This window comes from Anser anser (assembly GCF_964211835.1).
Source record: "Anser anser genome assembly, chromosome: 2".
NCBI lineage: Eukaryota > Metazoa > Chordata > Aves > Anseriformes > Anatidae > Anser > Anser anser.
In genome coordinates, this window is record NC_139721.1 from 159093804 (window position 1) to 159111261 (window position 17458).

The following is a 17458-nucleotide window of genomic DNA, read 5'->3' on the forward strand; positions in this document are numbered from 1 at the left end:
CTTTACCTTAAGTGTAAACACAATTTGCTCTCATGGGAGGGGAATTTCTTCTCTCACTTTCTCTGTTCAGTATGCATTAGGTATACAGTATTTATATGTATTAATGCTTTCTTCTGATATCAAGAAAACCAAAGCAGTCTGAAATACCTTCCCCCTATTTCTAACCCTACCCATCTCCACAGAAAATGAAACTTTTTTATTAATAACAAATTGAACCAAATCAAAACATTACTGCAATTTAATTTTTCCATTCCTAGGGCTTCAGATGTATATCTCTTTTTCATATAAGTCATACTACAGTTCAGAAATAAGTGAGGTTATGAAAATTTAGACCATTTACCTTAGAGTAAATGCTTCACTCATCATTATTCCCTTGCACATATATGTCTGTAAAAGTAATATACTCTGTGAAACTGATTTTTCTCTCTGTAATCGGAAATACAATATCAGAAGTGAACTTCTTGGGAGGAATGCATATGAGTAGAAAGCTGAAAATGAAGCTGGTAAGGTTAATATCTGTGAAATTCTTGTCTCTTTCCTAAGACTGTGTTACATGCTGGCTCTCACCAGCTTCCACTATTAACTACAGAGGCAAAATTTGCTTGTAGTGTTGGGATGTGTACTACATGAAGACTTTTGGAATCTAGAATGGCTGAAAATTTCAGAACCAGGTTTCAGTGAGTCTATAATGTGGTCATTACCACTGATGAAGCAGCATCCAGCATTTTTGAGGCCAAACATATAAAGTTAGGACATCTTTGGGGACCCTATTAAATCTGGCATACATAAATATCCCAGCAGAACCCTTCCCTCTTTCTCTGGAATGCCAGTTTATGGACTCTTCCATGCAGAAGAAAAACTTAAAAATATTGGCCAGCATTTAATTTCTTTACTGTAAAGTAGTAACCCTGTATGTTTGGGCTTCAAAGTTTCCTTGTTCATTTTTTATTTTTTCTTTTTTCTCTTTTTATTTTTAGACACTGAAAATTTGTCTCTTGTTTAAATATGCAAAAGATCCTGAGTCCTAAACGTCTGCGCATTGCAGTCAGCTGCAAACAGCACAGCTGAAGCATCTGTTATCCTTGGAGAGAGCCCCTGTGCCACCGTGTTCTGCAGCAAGAATGCCCTTGTACCTGCCAGCTAGGTTGGCTGGCTTAACGCTTCAGATGCCTGCTGCATTTTTGGGGGGCTGAGCACAATAAGGGGGATGTACCATGAGGACAGTAAAATGCATTTGGAATCTGTCCTTATTCAGGAAGTTATCACCTATCTGTGCAAATTTCTATATAGCAGCAGAGCAGAAAATGCTGGAGCAGAATCTGGGTCATGACAAGACTGAAAGTGAGACCTGTGGCTTAGCTGTCAGGGTCTGAAATGGATCCAAATCCTGCAGGTTTCTTTGGAACACAGTCACCCTTTAAGGGGGAGATCTGTTCTTAGAAGAAGGCCATCTCTGTAACTGTATTGTCCTTCCTTAAATCAAATCATTGCCTGCAGTGGTAAATAAAATAGGAATTTGAGGCAGGGTATGCAATCTGGCTCTTTGTGTTTGTTATTTATCATTATCAGTAGTAGTAGTAGTTTTGTTTTCTAGTAACATATGCAGTTTTATTTTGTAACACATCATATTTCAGAATTTCTTGAAATCATGACTGACATTCAGCTCATGTAGAATAGTGTAGTTACTAGTAAGATGTCCTAAGAATACCTCATGAGCAGAACACATATGATGAATGCATTTCTGCGCGCATTTTATACCTAGAGACAAGCTAGAAGAGCAGGGGCTGGGTCCTGCCTATCTCCTGTCCACACGATCGTCTCCTGGGCAGTCTGTGTGCAACTTATCTGTTTTCGTTTAGTTTGGTGAGTCTGCATTTTTATAGTGTGTAAAAAGAAAATCCCAATACATCACAGCGAACCTCATCTAATATGGTTTAAAGTTCAACTCTTGCATTTTAAGAAAAGAATTCTGTGGATTTTTATTTTTGCCAGTACAGATCAAACCCCAGTTACTGCTGTCTGCCTGTTGTGTTTTTATTGTGGCTAATATATGAGCCCCTGCTGACACTGAGTATGGGCATGCATTCCTCTTTTATGGTGTATATGAAAGAAATGTATTTTTATCTTTCCTTTGTAACATCAGGAACGGGCAACTGAGGTCCAGTATTGCACTCAATCACCTGGTCACTGCATGTTCTTGAGCAGGGCACATTTGAATGCATTCAGATCATAAAGCATGAGCCAATTTCAAAGCTGCATGTTACAACTAATAAGGTTAAAGGGAAAGGCCAATTTTTCCATTGTGAAGTATTATTTGCCACGTACATTAATTAGGGAGTTGGCTACTTTAATTTAAGAAGATACATAATACACAACAGGTAATGTGGCTGGTTCCATTTATCTATATCTAGGGTGTCTTTAACCAGGTATCATTTTTAAGCTTACAAATGCCCAAGACAGAAATTTTTCATGTAGCTAAGTTTCTATGAATCACAAATGTACTGAACCGTCTGCTGCGTCAGTGGAGGGAGTTGTGTTGGTGGAACTTATCACCCCTTTGGCAATGGTTTACCTACCCAGAACTTAGCAACTGTCATGATATAACTGCATATCACCAGAGATGATGTTTTCTGAGAATTACATTTAAATGTCATTATTAAAGAGCTATTGCTAGATATTTAAATACTGATGATCAGCTATGACTAAATCACACACCCAATGAGAGTGCAATTCTTCTACTGGCCTGTTTGAGGTGGAAAAACAATGCACAGATAACAGTTCCTGAGATGTAGAATGGGGATGGGATTCATCAGTACAATGTCTACAGCCTCACAAGTCACTTTGGCCTCTTGTTTTTGTTATTAGCAAGAAACAAGAATTGATGCTGCAAGTCTCTTTCTGTACCATGTGTTTTACCTAGATAACTGAAGTGACAAATATTGACCAACACTGAGTGTCCAAACCATTAACTGGCTGTGAGAGGAGCTTCTTCTGATACTTCTCAATAGCATGGTATTGATGTAGTCCTAAAAAAGGAGTTAAGGTCCTGATCATTTAGGCAGACAATCCTAAGGACAGTCACCTGTCACTAGTCCTAAGGACTAATCACCAGATTAGATCACCTAATAAAAGTAGCATTAGTCACATATTCCCTGTGGTATAAACCCAGGCTGAAGGATTATAGTGATTATAACTTTATGCAGGCAAATTTTCGAATTTTCTGTCCCGTGAAATACTCAATGTGCATTGTTTCAATGTCTTTTGTCATCTTCATCCAGCAGGAATACGTGAATATGCTCATATATATAGTCTTTTTTTTTTTTTCTTTTCCCCACATTATAAATTTCATCTCCTTTTAAAACTTTGATTCCAAAACAGTGAAACATTTCATGATGACATCTTTAAGCAGAACAAAAACATTTCTTATTCCTGAACTGGATTACTTGAATTACACCTCAGTACGTCAACATTTTATACAACATTTTTTATTTGTATCAATGACAAATGACTATGAATGTAACTGACACATAGGAAAGCACAGGTACATCACACTCTTCACAGTCATAAGCTGGGACAACAGAGGAACAATGCAGCTTGTGAACCATGAGTCTGCCAGAAATGTCCTTATAGTCACTGCTATATTTTCCTCCTACACAGTGCCAATAGCGCAAGAACAACGAAAGCCCCAACTTTATGTTTCCTCCTCATCTGTGCTTAAGAATCTCTTAAGCAAAGTCTTTATCTGAAAAATGGTAACTTTTTTCTGGTGGTGCTACTCCTTCTGTGTATGGTCTCACTGATCGTCATTTGGAAGTTTTCTTATAATGTCTCTTTTTCTTTCTAATCCCCTCCACTCAGCTCCATGTTGGCTCATCTCAAGGTGTTGATGCTCTGCCACACCATTCACTCTGCTTCTTCATTTCCTTCATGAATAAAAACTTTATTCCCCTCCTTGAGTTTTTACAGTGGAATAGTGGTGAAACACTCCAGAGACGGGAATGAGAAAGAACAGTTTGTTGAAAAAGCTAGCCTAGACAAGATCTTTTGTGCAAGGTTTTGATTCCATGTGGGATCTGAGGGTTTTTTGTTGGTGGTTTTTCCCCTCACTTTGGCACAATATCTGAACCAATGCCTCTTACTACTGAAAGGAGAAGGAGGGAAATTGAGAATAAGCTTGAGTACTTCCATTACCACTGCTGTAAAAAGCTCTTTGCCTCTGTTCTTCAGTATTCTCCCCAGTCCCAAAGCCCCTTTGGGGAATACAAGACTGAAAGCTGTAGCACGACACACTTGCTGGAACCGCCTGTGTGGAGGACTGAAAGGGAGGAATGCGCGTGATAGTTGAGGGCAAATAGCTTTAATTTAATTAGTGGATTAATTAAAGCTTTCTCCCCTGAGTAGGGTATATGTGTGTGTGTGGAGAAATCGTTTCTGCAGCCTCCTGTAGCTGTTCATCACGCATTTCTGTTCCAAGTGTGACTCAGATGGGGTTTCTATTGAACTTGCTGGGAGACTGCACAAAACAAATTTCCTGTCTAAGATCTTTTCATTTTGGGGTTTTGTTTAAACGTAATGAAGTATAAATGGGCAAATAATAACAAGTAATAACAAAAACTTGCCTTGCAAATGAATGTGGCATCCAGCGGCATGACAAATACAGAAATCCTAAAAGGTTCTCTGTTCTCAGTGTCCCCTCAGTGAGAGGAGTCTTACATTAGCACGAATTCCCTCTGCCTTCACTTAGTGAAACTCATCAAGAGATTTTCCAGTGTGACAAACCATTCAATTACTTGTTAGCATTGTCTCCTCACACTTTACACTGATCCTAGGAAATCAGATTAAGGCCAACAGTGTCCTGGGCTGTATTAATAAGACAACAGCCAGTAGATCTAGGTCAGCGGTTATCACCCTTTACTTGTTAGACCACATCTAGCATGTTAGGTCTGGTTTTAGGCTCCTCAATATACAAAAGGTGTCAAGCACCTGGAGCAAGGCCATCAAGATGGCCTATAAGGAGAGGTTGAGGAAAACATTGTTACACAACATATATATATATATGTTATATATATTATATAATATATATATATGTATATATAACATATAATGTATGTTATATATATTATACAACATAGCCTTGTGTAGCTGGTGGAAGAAGAGGCTTCTGAGACAACCTAGTAGCAGCCTTACATTAACTATGAGAAGGTCATGAATAAGATGGACCCAGGTTCTTTGTCATGGTGCATGTCATGAGGACAACAGACTATGGACATAAACTGAAATAAGGGTAGTTCTGACTGGATATAAAGAGATACTGTTTTACCCTGAGGACAGTTCAGCATTGGTAGAAGTTGCAGAGAGAGGCTGTGCAGTCTCCATTCTCGGAGGTTTCTAAGACCCAGCTGGGAAAAATAAAAAATAAAAAAAAAAAATGCCATAGATAGTTAACATAGTCTTGCAGCCACCAGAGACAAGGATGTCTGGATGAAGGCAAAGGTGTATTAATGACTGATGATCTAAACACAAAATCTGTAGATCAAAGAAAAAGAAAGTTAAGGCATCTTTAGGCTATCTTTTATACACTTTTATTTTTGGATTGCTCTGACGCCTGATGCAGCCTTCCAGGGCTACTTTAAAGATTTTTTTTGATTTATTTTTTTGCTATATTACAAATGCTCTCTGATGAGTGACAAAGAGGTATGCCTTTCTCAAAAATCCTCTGGAGGTAATACACAAGGGAAACAAGTTTTTCTAATCGTTGCTATTTCTCTCAGAAAATGTCGTTCCAAGTAAGGTGCAGGATGATCGTCAGGCACATTTTAGGGATCACAGGGAAACAACATAAACCTCTATTCAGATTTCAGGTGGGAATTTTTCATGCTTTAAAACAGACCAGTCTTTCTGCCAAGGCGGAAGACAAGGAGAGGAAATCTAGGAGCTGGACAAGCAAAATCATTGTCACCTAATGTTTACCCCATTGGATCAGCAATTCCCCAGATGAGAAGAGTATTGTGTCCCAGAGATCCTTTTTCAGTTCCCCCACTGCAGGTGTTCAACTGAATTTGAGCATTATATCTCAAATTTCTGTAAATATAACTCCTAATTTCTCAGTGAGTGACTCAATGTATTAACAAAAGTAGATCCTGCACTCCAACTTCCATTCCGGCCGTTTCTCCTTACTGATCAGTCTGAACTGTCGTGCTGAATGTGCACAAAATATGGCTACACGGAGCTGGAGCAATCTGACCACAGAGCCCCAAGAAAAAAATACTCATCATTTATTCTCCTTTGCTAAACATGAATTCCACCAATTTTCCATATGCATTATTTGCCCGAAACGCCCTTTCAGCGAGCTTCTGCTTGCTGAGACGGGCACTTCTGGATGTTTTGCTAAAGCTTGGATCTACACTGAGTTGTTCTGTTTCCAGCAGCTTTGCTATGTTTTAGGACTGCCATGTTGCAGCCTGTGCCAACAACTTGGAGAGTGTTCTTGGAAGTGATTGGTGATGATCTCTGCAAGTCCTGCACCACTGATGGCCTGCAGGAAGGCCACTCCACCCAATTTCAACCAGCACTGAAAACGCAAGGAGGGGTGAGAAACTTCCCTGAAGGTTCGGTCAGATTTGGAAGGGGTTAGAGCCTGATTTGGACACTAAATTACATTGCTCTTGAATATTGTTGAAGATGAGTGGGAATTTCAGTGTTGGCATGAGACTCTCAGCTTTTCAGGACTAGGATGACCTATGAGGACTGAAGGAAGAAGACATCAAGCATGTGTTATTGGGAGCTGCATTTTTAGAATTGTTAACTTTGGAAATTCTTAGGAACTGTCAGAGAAATCCAGTTTACATAATATAATAACAATCAGAAATGATTATCAAACCTTTAGTTTCACTTCAAGCACATTTTCTCTACCAGGATTTTTAAATGCTTTTCCAATGAGTGGTTCTATCCCTCCAACACAAGGTTTCAAGAAACATAAATTGATATTGCTTGCTATTAGATAGCAAGAGATAAGGTAAAGGTATACTTTGGTTTAACTCAAGATGTCAGTTTCTGTGGAAGACATCGACTATACTGATAAAGTTTCACCATACTGAAAGACAAGGTTTTTGAACCCATTTCCAAGATATAAAGCCAGTTAAGGTAAACTCAAAAACAGGTTTTCCCCATGTTGCATAACACATTTTGTCCAGACTTACCACTTCAGAAGGTATCCACTGAGTGAAGGGAGCTGTTGATTATGCTGCAGCTACTTTCTAATCTGCAGTGAGACCTACATCTCTCCAGGAGCTGTCAGTGTTAGAAGGTAAACGTATCTTAAATTCATGTAAGCCAGTCTGAGAGAGATCAATGCCCTGTTTTGGCAGCATGCACTATTGGACTTCTTTTGTTGGTTTTTGTTTGTTTGTTTTGTTTATTTAGTTGGTTGGTAGGTTGTTTGGTTTTGAATAGCTGCTTTTTCTTTCTTTTTTTTTTTTTTTTTAATGTCTGGTCTTTTTTTTTTTTTTTTCCTGCCCAGCTTCTTACTTAAAGCATAGTGTCAAAACTTTGCTGCAGATTGTACAATTGTGCCTTGCTTCGAATAAGTTTTTAATAACTTTACCCGCTCACTTAGCCTAAAGTGTTCTGAAATTACAGTAGTCTGGGTGCCATTTACACAGGCAGACAAAAAGGCAATCAAGTAACAACGTAAGGCCTTTCCAGAGACAACAACTTGTTCAACTGCCAAGCCAATATTGTGAATACCAGTACAGATGTAAATCAGATCTGAAGAAATCCAGATAACCAGAACTCCTTCTCAAACACCTCTATTTTTAACATAATGTTTTTCAAGTCTTGACCCTGGTTTGACCAGTTGAATCATTGCTTGCTAGGAGTAGTGATTAAATCCCGAGATGTTTCCGTTGAAAAGTCAGCTTTTTTGAGTGATGTTCACAAATCAATGTATCATTTTTTGACCTAACATTTTAAAACTGAAAGTCACAATAGAATTAGCAACATGTACAATTCAGTGTGAAGTTAGTGATCTTATAAACCTAGTGGATTAAACTCCTCTCTCACATTACTTTAGAACGAATGCTTAGACAAGTGAATCGGACTCTACCTCTATTTAGCTCTATTTAGCTCTATTTACCTCTTATTTATTTAAATAAGGAGAAGTCCTTATTATCACTGTGTCTGATATGACACATCCTGAATGTTGTGGAAATATTCTCAATCACTTTACAAATAAAAGGTCAGGTCTTTACAGGCATAATATGAAAAATCAGAAGAAGAAAGAACAGTAACTAGTACTGAATTGTTGTATTTAATCAGGTCTTTGTAGAAAATAAAATGCCAAAGGAATTGCCCTGTTCTTTATCACATCTTATTATGACTTCAAAGCGTCTTGCCTGATCCTGGAGTTTCTCAAGAACACTGAGGATTTTTCTCACTTCTTTAGCTCCACTGAGTTAACTTGTGGAGTGAAAATATGCTTTAAAGCAATAATGAGTAAAATGACCAGAACTTTAAGTATTTTTGAATGACTATATGTAGTCAAAGACAGCTCACGTTTCTTGAATAGACCCTTCCTTACTGCTCACCCACAGGATGATCCAAATTAGTTTGGATAACTCTGGGACCTCTTTCAATACCCAGATTTAATGTGTTATTATTTTTTTTCCAAATCCTTCCAGCAATCCATATATCCTCTGCTATGCACAAACCTTTATAAGTGACTATGAATGTGTCACAAGGATTATGTTCCCTTTCATAGAGAAAGTGCTCTTTTATCTCTGAGAAATGTATGCACTTGATATAACTGAGGAAATGAGTCAAGTGCCAAAATGTAAAAGTCTTTTGACATTAGATACGCCCTACAGGGTCCAAAATATCCTGAGAAAGGGCAAACATAATGGCCAATGCAAGCAGAAGCAACTGGAGGTCAAGCGAGATACCCTAAGGCATATCAAATGGTCTTGGCATCTGTGCTTAGGTTTCTGACTTGCTCTCTTTGGATATAGCTATATGTCAAGCAGTGTCATATACATATGTTTTGATGTATAGTGTCAGGACAGGTACCTAAGCGTGGTGCTCAGTTTCAGTTTATAACCCCTGTTCCTCAGTACAAAAGGTTAGGAAGCATCTTCTTAATGTGGTCTAGCGCTGCTCTCTCAGAGCTGTCTACTCAAAGCCCTGCTTCATGCTCTTTGGATGTATTTTCAGGACTATTGTCTCCCAAGTTACTTGCACGTTTACTGGAGATGAGGGCCTGGGGAGCAATGTCAGTGATTTCTACCAACCCATGTATAAAGCAGGGCATAGTCGATGCCACATGCTGGGAAGAGGTGCAGAACTATTACAGTGCTGTGTAGATCTTCATGCATTAAATCAAGCAGCTTAGCTTGTCACCTTTCCCATACAGAAATCCCGAGGAGAGAAAGAAGTTGCTCTCAAACTTACCTTCACCTGCCTTGTTCCTAGCATTTGATATTCTTGAACCTAAACAAGAAAACGGAGAACTTATTTAAATTTCCTGCTGGAATAAGCTGGCTATGCATATTTATTTCTCTGAGCAAGGAAGGAAGTATATGGTGCCCTTCTGATCTCCATAATTCCTTCTACATGGTTCCTTCCCTGGAGTATCCATATGTTTGAGGAATGCTTTGCTTGAATAAGTGACTCTAAAAATTTGCTAGTTCCGTCCTACAAGTCTACAAGTTCTAGGTCAGGTCTGGAAGCAGCACAGATGTATTCACTGGGTTTGCTATTCAGGTTTGTGTATTACTAATGGCTTTCTTAATGGGACAGTTCACAGTAAAGCAGCACCTTAAGACTATGTGTGAGAAAATATATGTAGGCTGTAATGTGATAACATTACTATTATTAACGTTATTGTAATGCCAAGGGATCATTCAGGAGTTAGTACTACATGTTACGCACAAAACACACCAGTTTATTTCTGTGACGGTCACCTTAATAAAAATAAAAGAAGAAAACACGAAAGTTCTCAATTTATCGCACATCTATAGTGACTTAGTTTTGTGGTTTCACACTGATGGCTCGCTATATTCCACCACACCGTTCTCTCACTTCCTCTCCTCAAAGGAAGACAGGGAGAAAATACGATGAAAAAGGTCTCAAGGGCTGAGCTAAGGACAGGGAGATCGTTCACCAATAACCATCAAAGGCAAAACAGACTCAGCCTAAGGGAGATTAATGTAATTTATTGCCTATTGCTAACACACTAAGTGGTGAGAAACTAAAGGCAAACTAAAAACACCTTCCTCGCATATAGCCTCTTCTAATTCATTCCCCTGAGCAGTGCAGGGGAATAGGGAATGGAGAATGGGAATGGGAATGGGAATGAGAATGGGGGTTGCGGTCAGTCCCTAACACTTTGTCTCTGCCGCTCCCTCACGGTCCCTCTCTGCCCCTGCTCCACGCGGGGTCCCTCCCACGGGATGCCGTCCTTCCCCAACTGAGCCTGCGGGGGCTGCCCACAGGCAGCAGCTCTTCAAGACCTGCTCCCACACGGCTCCGTACCACGGGGTCCGTCCCCCAGGAGCAAACTGCTCCAGCACGGGTCCCCCACGGGCGGCAGCTCCCCCCAGACCCCCTGCTCCTGCGGGGGCTCCTCTCCACGGGCTGCAGCTCCGGCCCGGGGCCTGCTCCTGCGGGGGCTCTCCATGGGCCGCAGCCTCCTCCAGGCCACATCCACCTGCTCCACCGGGGGCTGCTCCACGGGCTGCAGCGTGGAGATCTGCTCCGTGTGGGACCCGTGGGCTGCAGGGGGACAGCCTGCTCCACCAGGGGCCTCTCCACAGGCCGCAGGGGGATTGTGCTGCGTGCCTGGAGCACCTCCTGCCCTCCTGCTGCACTCGCCTTGGGGGCTGCAGGGCTGCTTCTCTCACATTTCTCACTCCTCTCTCCCAGCTGCTGTTGCACAGCAGTTTTTTTCCCCTTAATTCTGCTCTCCCAGAGGCCCAACCAGTGTAGCTCACAGCTCAGCTCTGGCCAGCAGGGGTCCCTTTTAGAGCCGGCTGGAGCTGGCTCTGATCTGCCATGGGGCAGCTGCTGGGCTCTGCTCACAGGGGCCATTACCTACAGCTCCCGCTCTGACCAAACCATTGGCCACATAAGCCCAATACATTTAGCTGGATACTTTTGTCTTTTTGTGGTTTTGCACAATTGAACAGATACTGATTATATTTACTGCTTTAAAGCTTTGACCTGAGCATGTTTGTCAGAACTTTATTCTTCAGTGTTAATGAGTTCAGGGCTCCTGTGCCTTGGGATTGACTGTCTTTTTGTTTATAATGCCTTACCTATAGAAATGTATGCATTTTGAAAATTGGTTTGAGTCGATCTCCTTCACTTCATTGAGAGTGGTAAATAAATAAATAAATAAAAAGTTAATTTTGTGTACTTTCCATCTAGTTTCTAGATTTGTCTAGTATGTGTCAAAATATTCGACTGCACATATTACTGATATCTTCTGGGAAACAGAAACCAGACTGCCTGCAATGAATTCAGGAAATTGCAAATGTCCTTGAGTCAAAAGAAGCAAAATCAGGAGGCCATGAAGTTCAAGCTCACACTTCCATGTGAACTGTCTCTGCTGTTCAGTTGTTAAAGACAGACTTGACAGATTAAAGGCATAAACCCTGCCAGTACATAGTTAGTGGAGACGCATGAAACATATGGATCCTTTCAGGAAAACATGATAACCTTAAAACATCTCTGCCTTCAACAAAGAAATGTTTTGTTATAAGCAATCCAAACATGGTTTTATTTTCTCTGAAAAGGCACTGCTAATTAGCAGAGATGACAGGCAGCTTCTATTCTTTCTCTGTCGCTGAGGTTACCGATTCCTCTTTTTCTTTGTTTTCTGTCTCAGTTTCCTTGAACCCTGACAAAAAATATTAAAGTCTGTTGATGAAGAGTGCTATATAACAGCATAAAGATAGTTATGGGAGGCCATAGCAAAGTGTTCTGCTGATAGGCAAAGCTTAAGGAAAGCTACAGGGACAGGTGAAGCATATTGGTATAACGCTCTCCCTGTGTCCAGCAATCTGTATCTCCAGTATCTCCTGAGCCAGACTTACTCAAATACAATTGACTAAATTTAGTCAATTTAGTCAGATACATCTTACTAAATGTGGCTGTCAGCAAGGAAAACAATGAAACCTGAGCTGTTCACCTTACACTCTCTTTATTGTCAGTAAAGACCTGGCTTCGATTTACTCTTACTACAGAAGATGCCAAAAATAGGAAGGCTAAAACACACTCTTCTATCCTTTGGCTATAGATTTAATCTAAAGATACTTCTAAAAGGTCTGTAGTTACCTCCAATGACATCAGAAGTTGGGCATGGTGGGTTTCTTAATGTTTAGTGTACTTTGATGGATTTTGCATACTTACATACATACATATATATGTTTTGAACTCCTGTGAACATTTAACATCCACAATGTGAAGCTTCAAAGAATTCTGCAGATTAACAATAAGTGTGTGAAGAAACATTTCCTTTTGTTTATTTGTATCCTGCCTCTGTAGATTTAGCAACTATAAAATGACAGATTTTCTAATCTGTACATGCCTAACTGTATAGAAATGGTAACATTTCTGTACTGAGACAGATCCTGAACACTCCTTTCAGACCTGGGCAACTATGCAAAGTGAACTGCTGCTAGCAACAGAAGCTTGATTTGTTTTGATTTTTTTGATTTTATTTAATTTTTTTCAAAGAGATTCTAAGAACTTTTATGTTGGCCAAAGCAATTTCCCTATCTTTGGCAAGGTTAGGGGATTATGTAGCAAAGCCCTAATGTTCGTGGGAGATCCCAGAGACCTGTGACAGTATGTCTTTTCCAGGCCCTTGAGAGCCCTTAGAAGAGAACATGGTTTGTTTTGAAGATAAACAACTCTAATATGGTTATGCTTGGTGTATCCCATGGGGAAAACTGCTTAAATTTATTACTAGGACTTTGGGGAGCATTAGCTTTGGTGTAGCATTAGCTCTTCCCAAATGGTGAGTAAAGCTCTACACTGGAGGTTCGTTAAGAAATCCTCTATCTTTGAAACAGGGGTGCTGGCTTGTAATTGTTCTAATGGCATAAGTGTGCAAATGGGTCCCTGCCTCCTAGCATACACAACTGCACAACATAAGCATAACCAAAGTAGGATGATGCATGCCTTGGGACGTACTGTAAGTATTGTGTATTGTGTGTGCATTGTCTATTTGATGCATTACTGACCCAAAGAGTTCACACCATTCCTTTCCCTCTGTTGGGATAAGAGGGAAATAAAGTTGACCCATGTGAATGGGGTTCCAAAAATAAATTGAAGCAGATTGAATTCAGGTATTGTTTTCCCTGTTTGCTTGTTCCTACTTATCAGGTAAGAGAAAACAGACCACTTGGGGGGCACACACTACTTCCTCAGTAATTCTCCATCATCTAGAGTGAAGAAAATGGTATGGGAAATATGAAACAACAAAATTGCTTACAGTGAACTGGGTTGACCTATCTCATCTTCAACTAGTGCACAGATTTTCATGGGTCTTTCCACTGAGTTTGATTTGAACCTTAGCAGTGCCCCTGTAAAATGGCCTAATGAAATCTGAGATTGTATTTTGCTTGGATAGATATTCCCTGCTCACTTTCTGCAACAGGAGTGAAATCTTATATTGATTTCTGGGAATGGGTCCCATTTTCAGTTTGTTGCAGCTTTGGAATTGCCTACATTCCATTGGTCACAATGTTTCTCTTACACATTCGTTTTCTTTCTTTTTCTTTCTTTTTCTTTCTTTCTTTTTCTTTCTTTCTTTCTTTCTTTCTTTCTTTCTTTCTTTCTTTCTTTCTTTCTTTCTTTCTTTCTTTCTTTTTCTTTCTTTCTCTTTCTCTCTCTCTCTCTTTTTCTTTTTTCTTCACATTTTTTTTAGTAAGTTTTGGATCAAATCATCTCAGTTGAATTGGCACTGCATTCTCTTTTGGCAAGAGAACTGCCTTGTATTCACTGGGAAGAAAAGAAGTAGGAAGCATTAAGGAATGGACAGGGTGAAAGACTGAGAGAAAGAACTTTTAATTTAGCTTAGGGTCCTGAATGAGGTTAATAGATTGTGTGAGACTCACATGAAAGTGGTGGAAGATCAAACAGAATCTCAATTGATTTCTGATTCTGCTTTATACTATTTCATTATTGAGGTGTACCTTCTCTTCTGCCTTTTTTGAGGAAGAAATACAGTAAAACAAAGCAAACACTTTAGAAAATACACTTTGACATGTGGAGCAAAATTAAAAACAACAACAACAAAATAATTCCATGGTTTGACCTTAAGCTTTCTGAAAATAAAACAAAACAAACAAGCAAAACAAGAAGTTAATTGCAGTTTCCTCTTATCTTCCAAGGATGTTTTAATTGCTTTTTTTTTTTTTTCTTTTTGGAAGGGTATCTCAAAGCTGACTGATGTTCTTCATAAACTCTCCAGATATTTTAAGATTGTAATTATTCTTTCTCCATATTTTTTTCTCCCATCTCAGGTTGCAGCAACACATTCCAACTGCATCATTAAAAAGGAGCAAGAAACCTGTCTGGAGAAGATACGGAGGGCAGCTGCCCTGAGCCCTCTTAATGACTCTTCTCCAGGTGAGTTTCAGCTTGGGATACGCCACATGAACTGGTGGTGTCTAAACCTTTCCTGTTGTGCCTGCAGGGGATTCCAGCAATGTCAATGCAAACATCTTACTAAAAAGCAATGGGGACATACCATGCCAGTGGCTAGTTATTACCAGACATGATGAATTTGCTTCTATACATTAGGCGATGCAGTGACATATCTACAAAATGAATCAAAACACACACCAAAACAGCAACAACAACAGTGTACCTGGACAGGAAAGGTCTTGATAGGGTTTATGACTTCTGCTCGTGTAGGTGGCAACATCAGCTGTTGGGGACTGGACATAAGGCTTAAGTGCCTCATTGGTCTGTTTTGTAACAGCAATTGCTCTTTTCTCTTCATCATCTCAGTAATAATTTGTGCCTCTCTCACATGATCTGAAGACCTTTACAGGGATTAACATTATGATGACTGTAATCTTGATCAAGAATATTTGTGTTCTTGTTGAGATAAGAAACTGAGGCAGCAAGCAAAGAAGAAATTAATAGTTTAATATCCTTTCTCATTTCCCACTGACTGCAGCAGGAGCTGCTGATGGCCAGCACCAATGAGTGAAGGACAAAGAATGACAAAGAAACTAATTGGAAATCAGGGGCTATTTTCTGAGTCGTGTCCAAACTGCTTCTACTGTGACTTGAATTGGTAAAACTGAAGAGAACTGCAGATAAAACACAGTGTGTGTGTAATAAAAGAGCGGAAATTTATCTCCCTTTTTATTCACCACATATTTTAGCTCGGAAGCAAGAGAGGGCAGGGTGCAGATATTTGTGTCACCAGAACTTCCTCTGCAGCAAGCCATTTTAGCTGCCAGGAGTATTTCCATCAGTGTTCTGATATTCAGCTCAGACGTAAGCTCAGTTTTATTCTGATTCCCAGCTTTGGGCAAATGATCTGTGTGGTTTGGCAAAATTGAGGAAAAGATGTACTTAAGGTGGTTCATTTCAGCCCCGTGGTTGTATTTTTGAGTCCCTTTTTGTCCATTACAGATTTCCCAATTATTCCTCAGCCCAGAAGAGGCATAAGCAGAGACAAAAGGGAAAAAACGGTTTCTTCCTCCACAGAATGATGTCAGAAGCTGACCATGATCCCTACTTTTAATGATTATGCAATGACTATTATTTGGATTCAAGAATTTATAGATTTTCCAATGTGAAAAAAGACCATTTCACCAGCTACCATGTTCTTTATCACTCAGATCCAGAATAACCTTTGCTTTTTGGTACTTGAGGGTTATTCAGACCAAACTCTTTCCTCCTGCCTGTTTCAAATTCATAGAGCACAATTCAGAGATAGAGGAGGTCCAGAGCCATTGGAAAGCCTTTTGCATCTTAGTGTGAGGAAAAAGTATCACCCACACAGGCAGAAAGAGATTGAATCTTTTCAAGCACTACCTCGGCAAAACAAGTAGCACTCTTTATTATGTTCCCCCAATATTTTTTTGGTTTTAAAAACTGCAAACAGTTTTTTCCCAGGCTTATTCTGCTTAGACCTGCTAGGGCATATGTCAAACGAAGAGGGACTCTTCATTCAGTCCTTCACATTTTCTCTTTTCTCTTGAATAATACATGAATATGTGAACAGGTGATGCCTCCACAATGTGAAGAGAACTGCTGCATGCACAAGAGTGATATTGCTCACCCTCCATTTGACACACGTGGGGCACAGGTTCCTTCGGATGTCTAGTATACATGGTGAATTTGCTGGATGTGGAGAATGCAACTGTTCTTCCAGAAACTGAGTTGGATATCAAGCTTTTGAATGTCTCTTACACTGAAATGCATGTAATACTTGTTCATCTAGATGTCTCTGACAGCAGCCAGCAGTGGATGACTTCAGAGAATGATACTTCCATAACATATCTTGCCTGTTTACAGATATCTTTAGCTTCCTGCCCTACTGTCTTTCTGTTTAACAAGCTGCAGACATTTTGGTTTCATGAATTTGCCTGAACACCTTTGAATTAAAACAATCCTTTTGTTGTTCACCACATCCTGTGTCAATGAATTCCATCATATACAAGGCCTTAGGTAAAGAAACCACCTTTCCTCTGAGATGTGTATTTTCCATTAAAGAATTATGGCTTTTTTTCTTGCTTGAAAGCCACTTATTTCAAAGCTTCATCTTTACTGCCTTTTCTCCCTACCATTTCTAGTTCTTGTAGATATATTTTAAATATATTTCATTTCACTTCGTGTGCTGGAACTATAATAACATTCTGCTCTATCTCCTTTACGTCCTCATTTCAGACTCACCTTTCATTAAATGACACTTATTTCAAGCCAGATCCTGCCACGCTCATTCCCAACAAGGCATTATCTCTGTTATTAAAGGATGTGACATCAGTAGAGCTCAACTACCTTCTTCCTGTTTGCTCAATGACATTGGGTTTGGAACTAGATGATCTTTAAGGTCCTCTCCAACCCAAGCCATCCTATTCTATATACTACTTACATACTACTTACTCTGTTTTGAAAGGCACCTTGATGGTGACTGCTAAGAAGAGGTGTTCTAATAAGGGATACTCTACCTGCCATGAATTCACGCACTGAAATACTTGTGAATCACCTGCTTACTCCCAAAGCTCTCTTGCTGCCAGTCTTTTAGTGGAATGGAACACTACTCACCATGATTGAACCTGTCTTTTAAGTTAAGTTACCAAACATTTTTTGGAGAAGTTTGATGGAAAGGTAGTAACCAGCCATAAAGTAAGCAGCCATATTTGAGGTGTGTTCATTTCTCTCACTTTTAACCTGCTGCAGACAAACAATTTTTCACCTGGGAGAAGTGAAAATG

The 17458-nt window shown here is 39.7% G+C and overlaps 2 protein-coding genes across 19 annotated transcripts in view; one reads left to right on the top strand and one right to left on the bottom strand.

Moving 5' to 3' along the window:
- The window catches only part of ADCYAP1R1 (ADCYAP receptor type I), a 343361-nt gene that overhangs the window by 241683 nt on the left and 84220 nt on the right, over window positions 1-17458 (top strand). For 17 of the 18 annotated variants that reach the window (XM_083825483.1, XM_083825479.1, XM_083825478.1 and 14 more), the window contains one exon: window positions 14526-14631. In XM_083825483.1, coding sequence (XP_083681609.1) covers window positions 14526-14631 — 106 coding nt within the window. Of the gene's footprint in view, window positions 1-14525; window positions 14632-17458 lie in introns of those variants that run through there. The other variant, XM_083825477.1, reaches the window with a different exon arrangement.
- The window catches only part of LOC310894862 (uncharacterized protein), a 39201-nt gene continuing 22725 nt past the window's right edge, over window positions 983-17458 (bottom strand). Inside the window, exons 2-4 of the mRNA XM_083825494.1 lie at window positions 9445-9483; window positions 7200-7290; window positions 983-6747 (exon numbers count right to left, since the gene is read on the bottom strand). Coding sequence (XP_083681620.1) covers window positions 7204-7290; window positions 9445-9483 — 126 coding nt within the window. The 3' untranslated portion in view covers window positions 983-6747; window positions 7200-7203. The remainder of the gene's footprint in view (window positions 6748-7199; window positions 7291-9444; window positions 9484-17458) is intronic.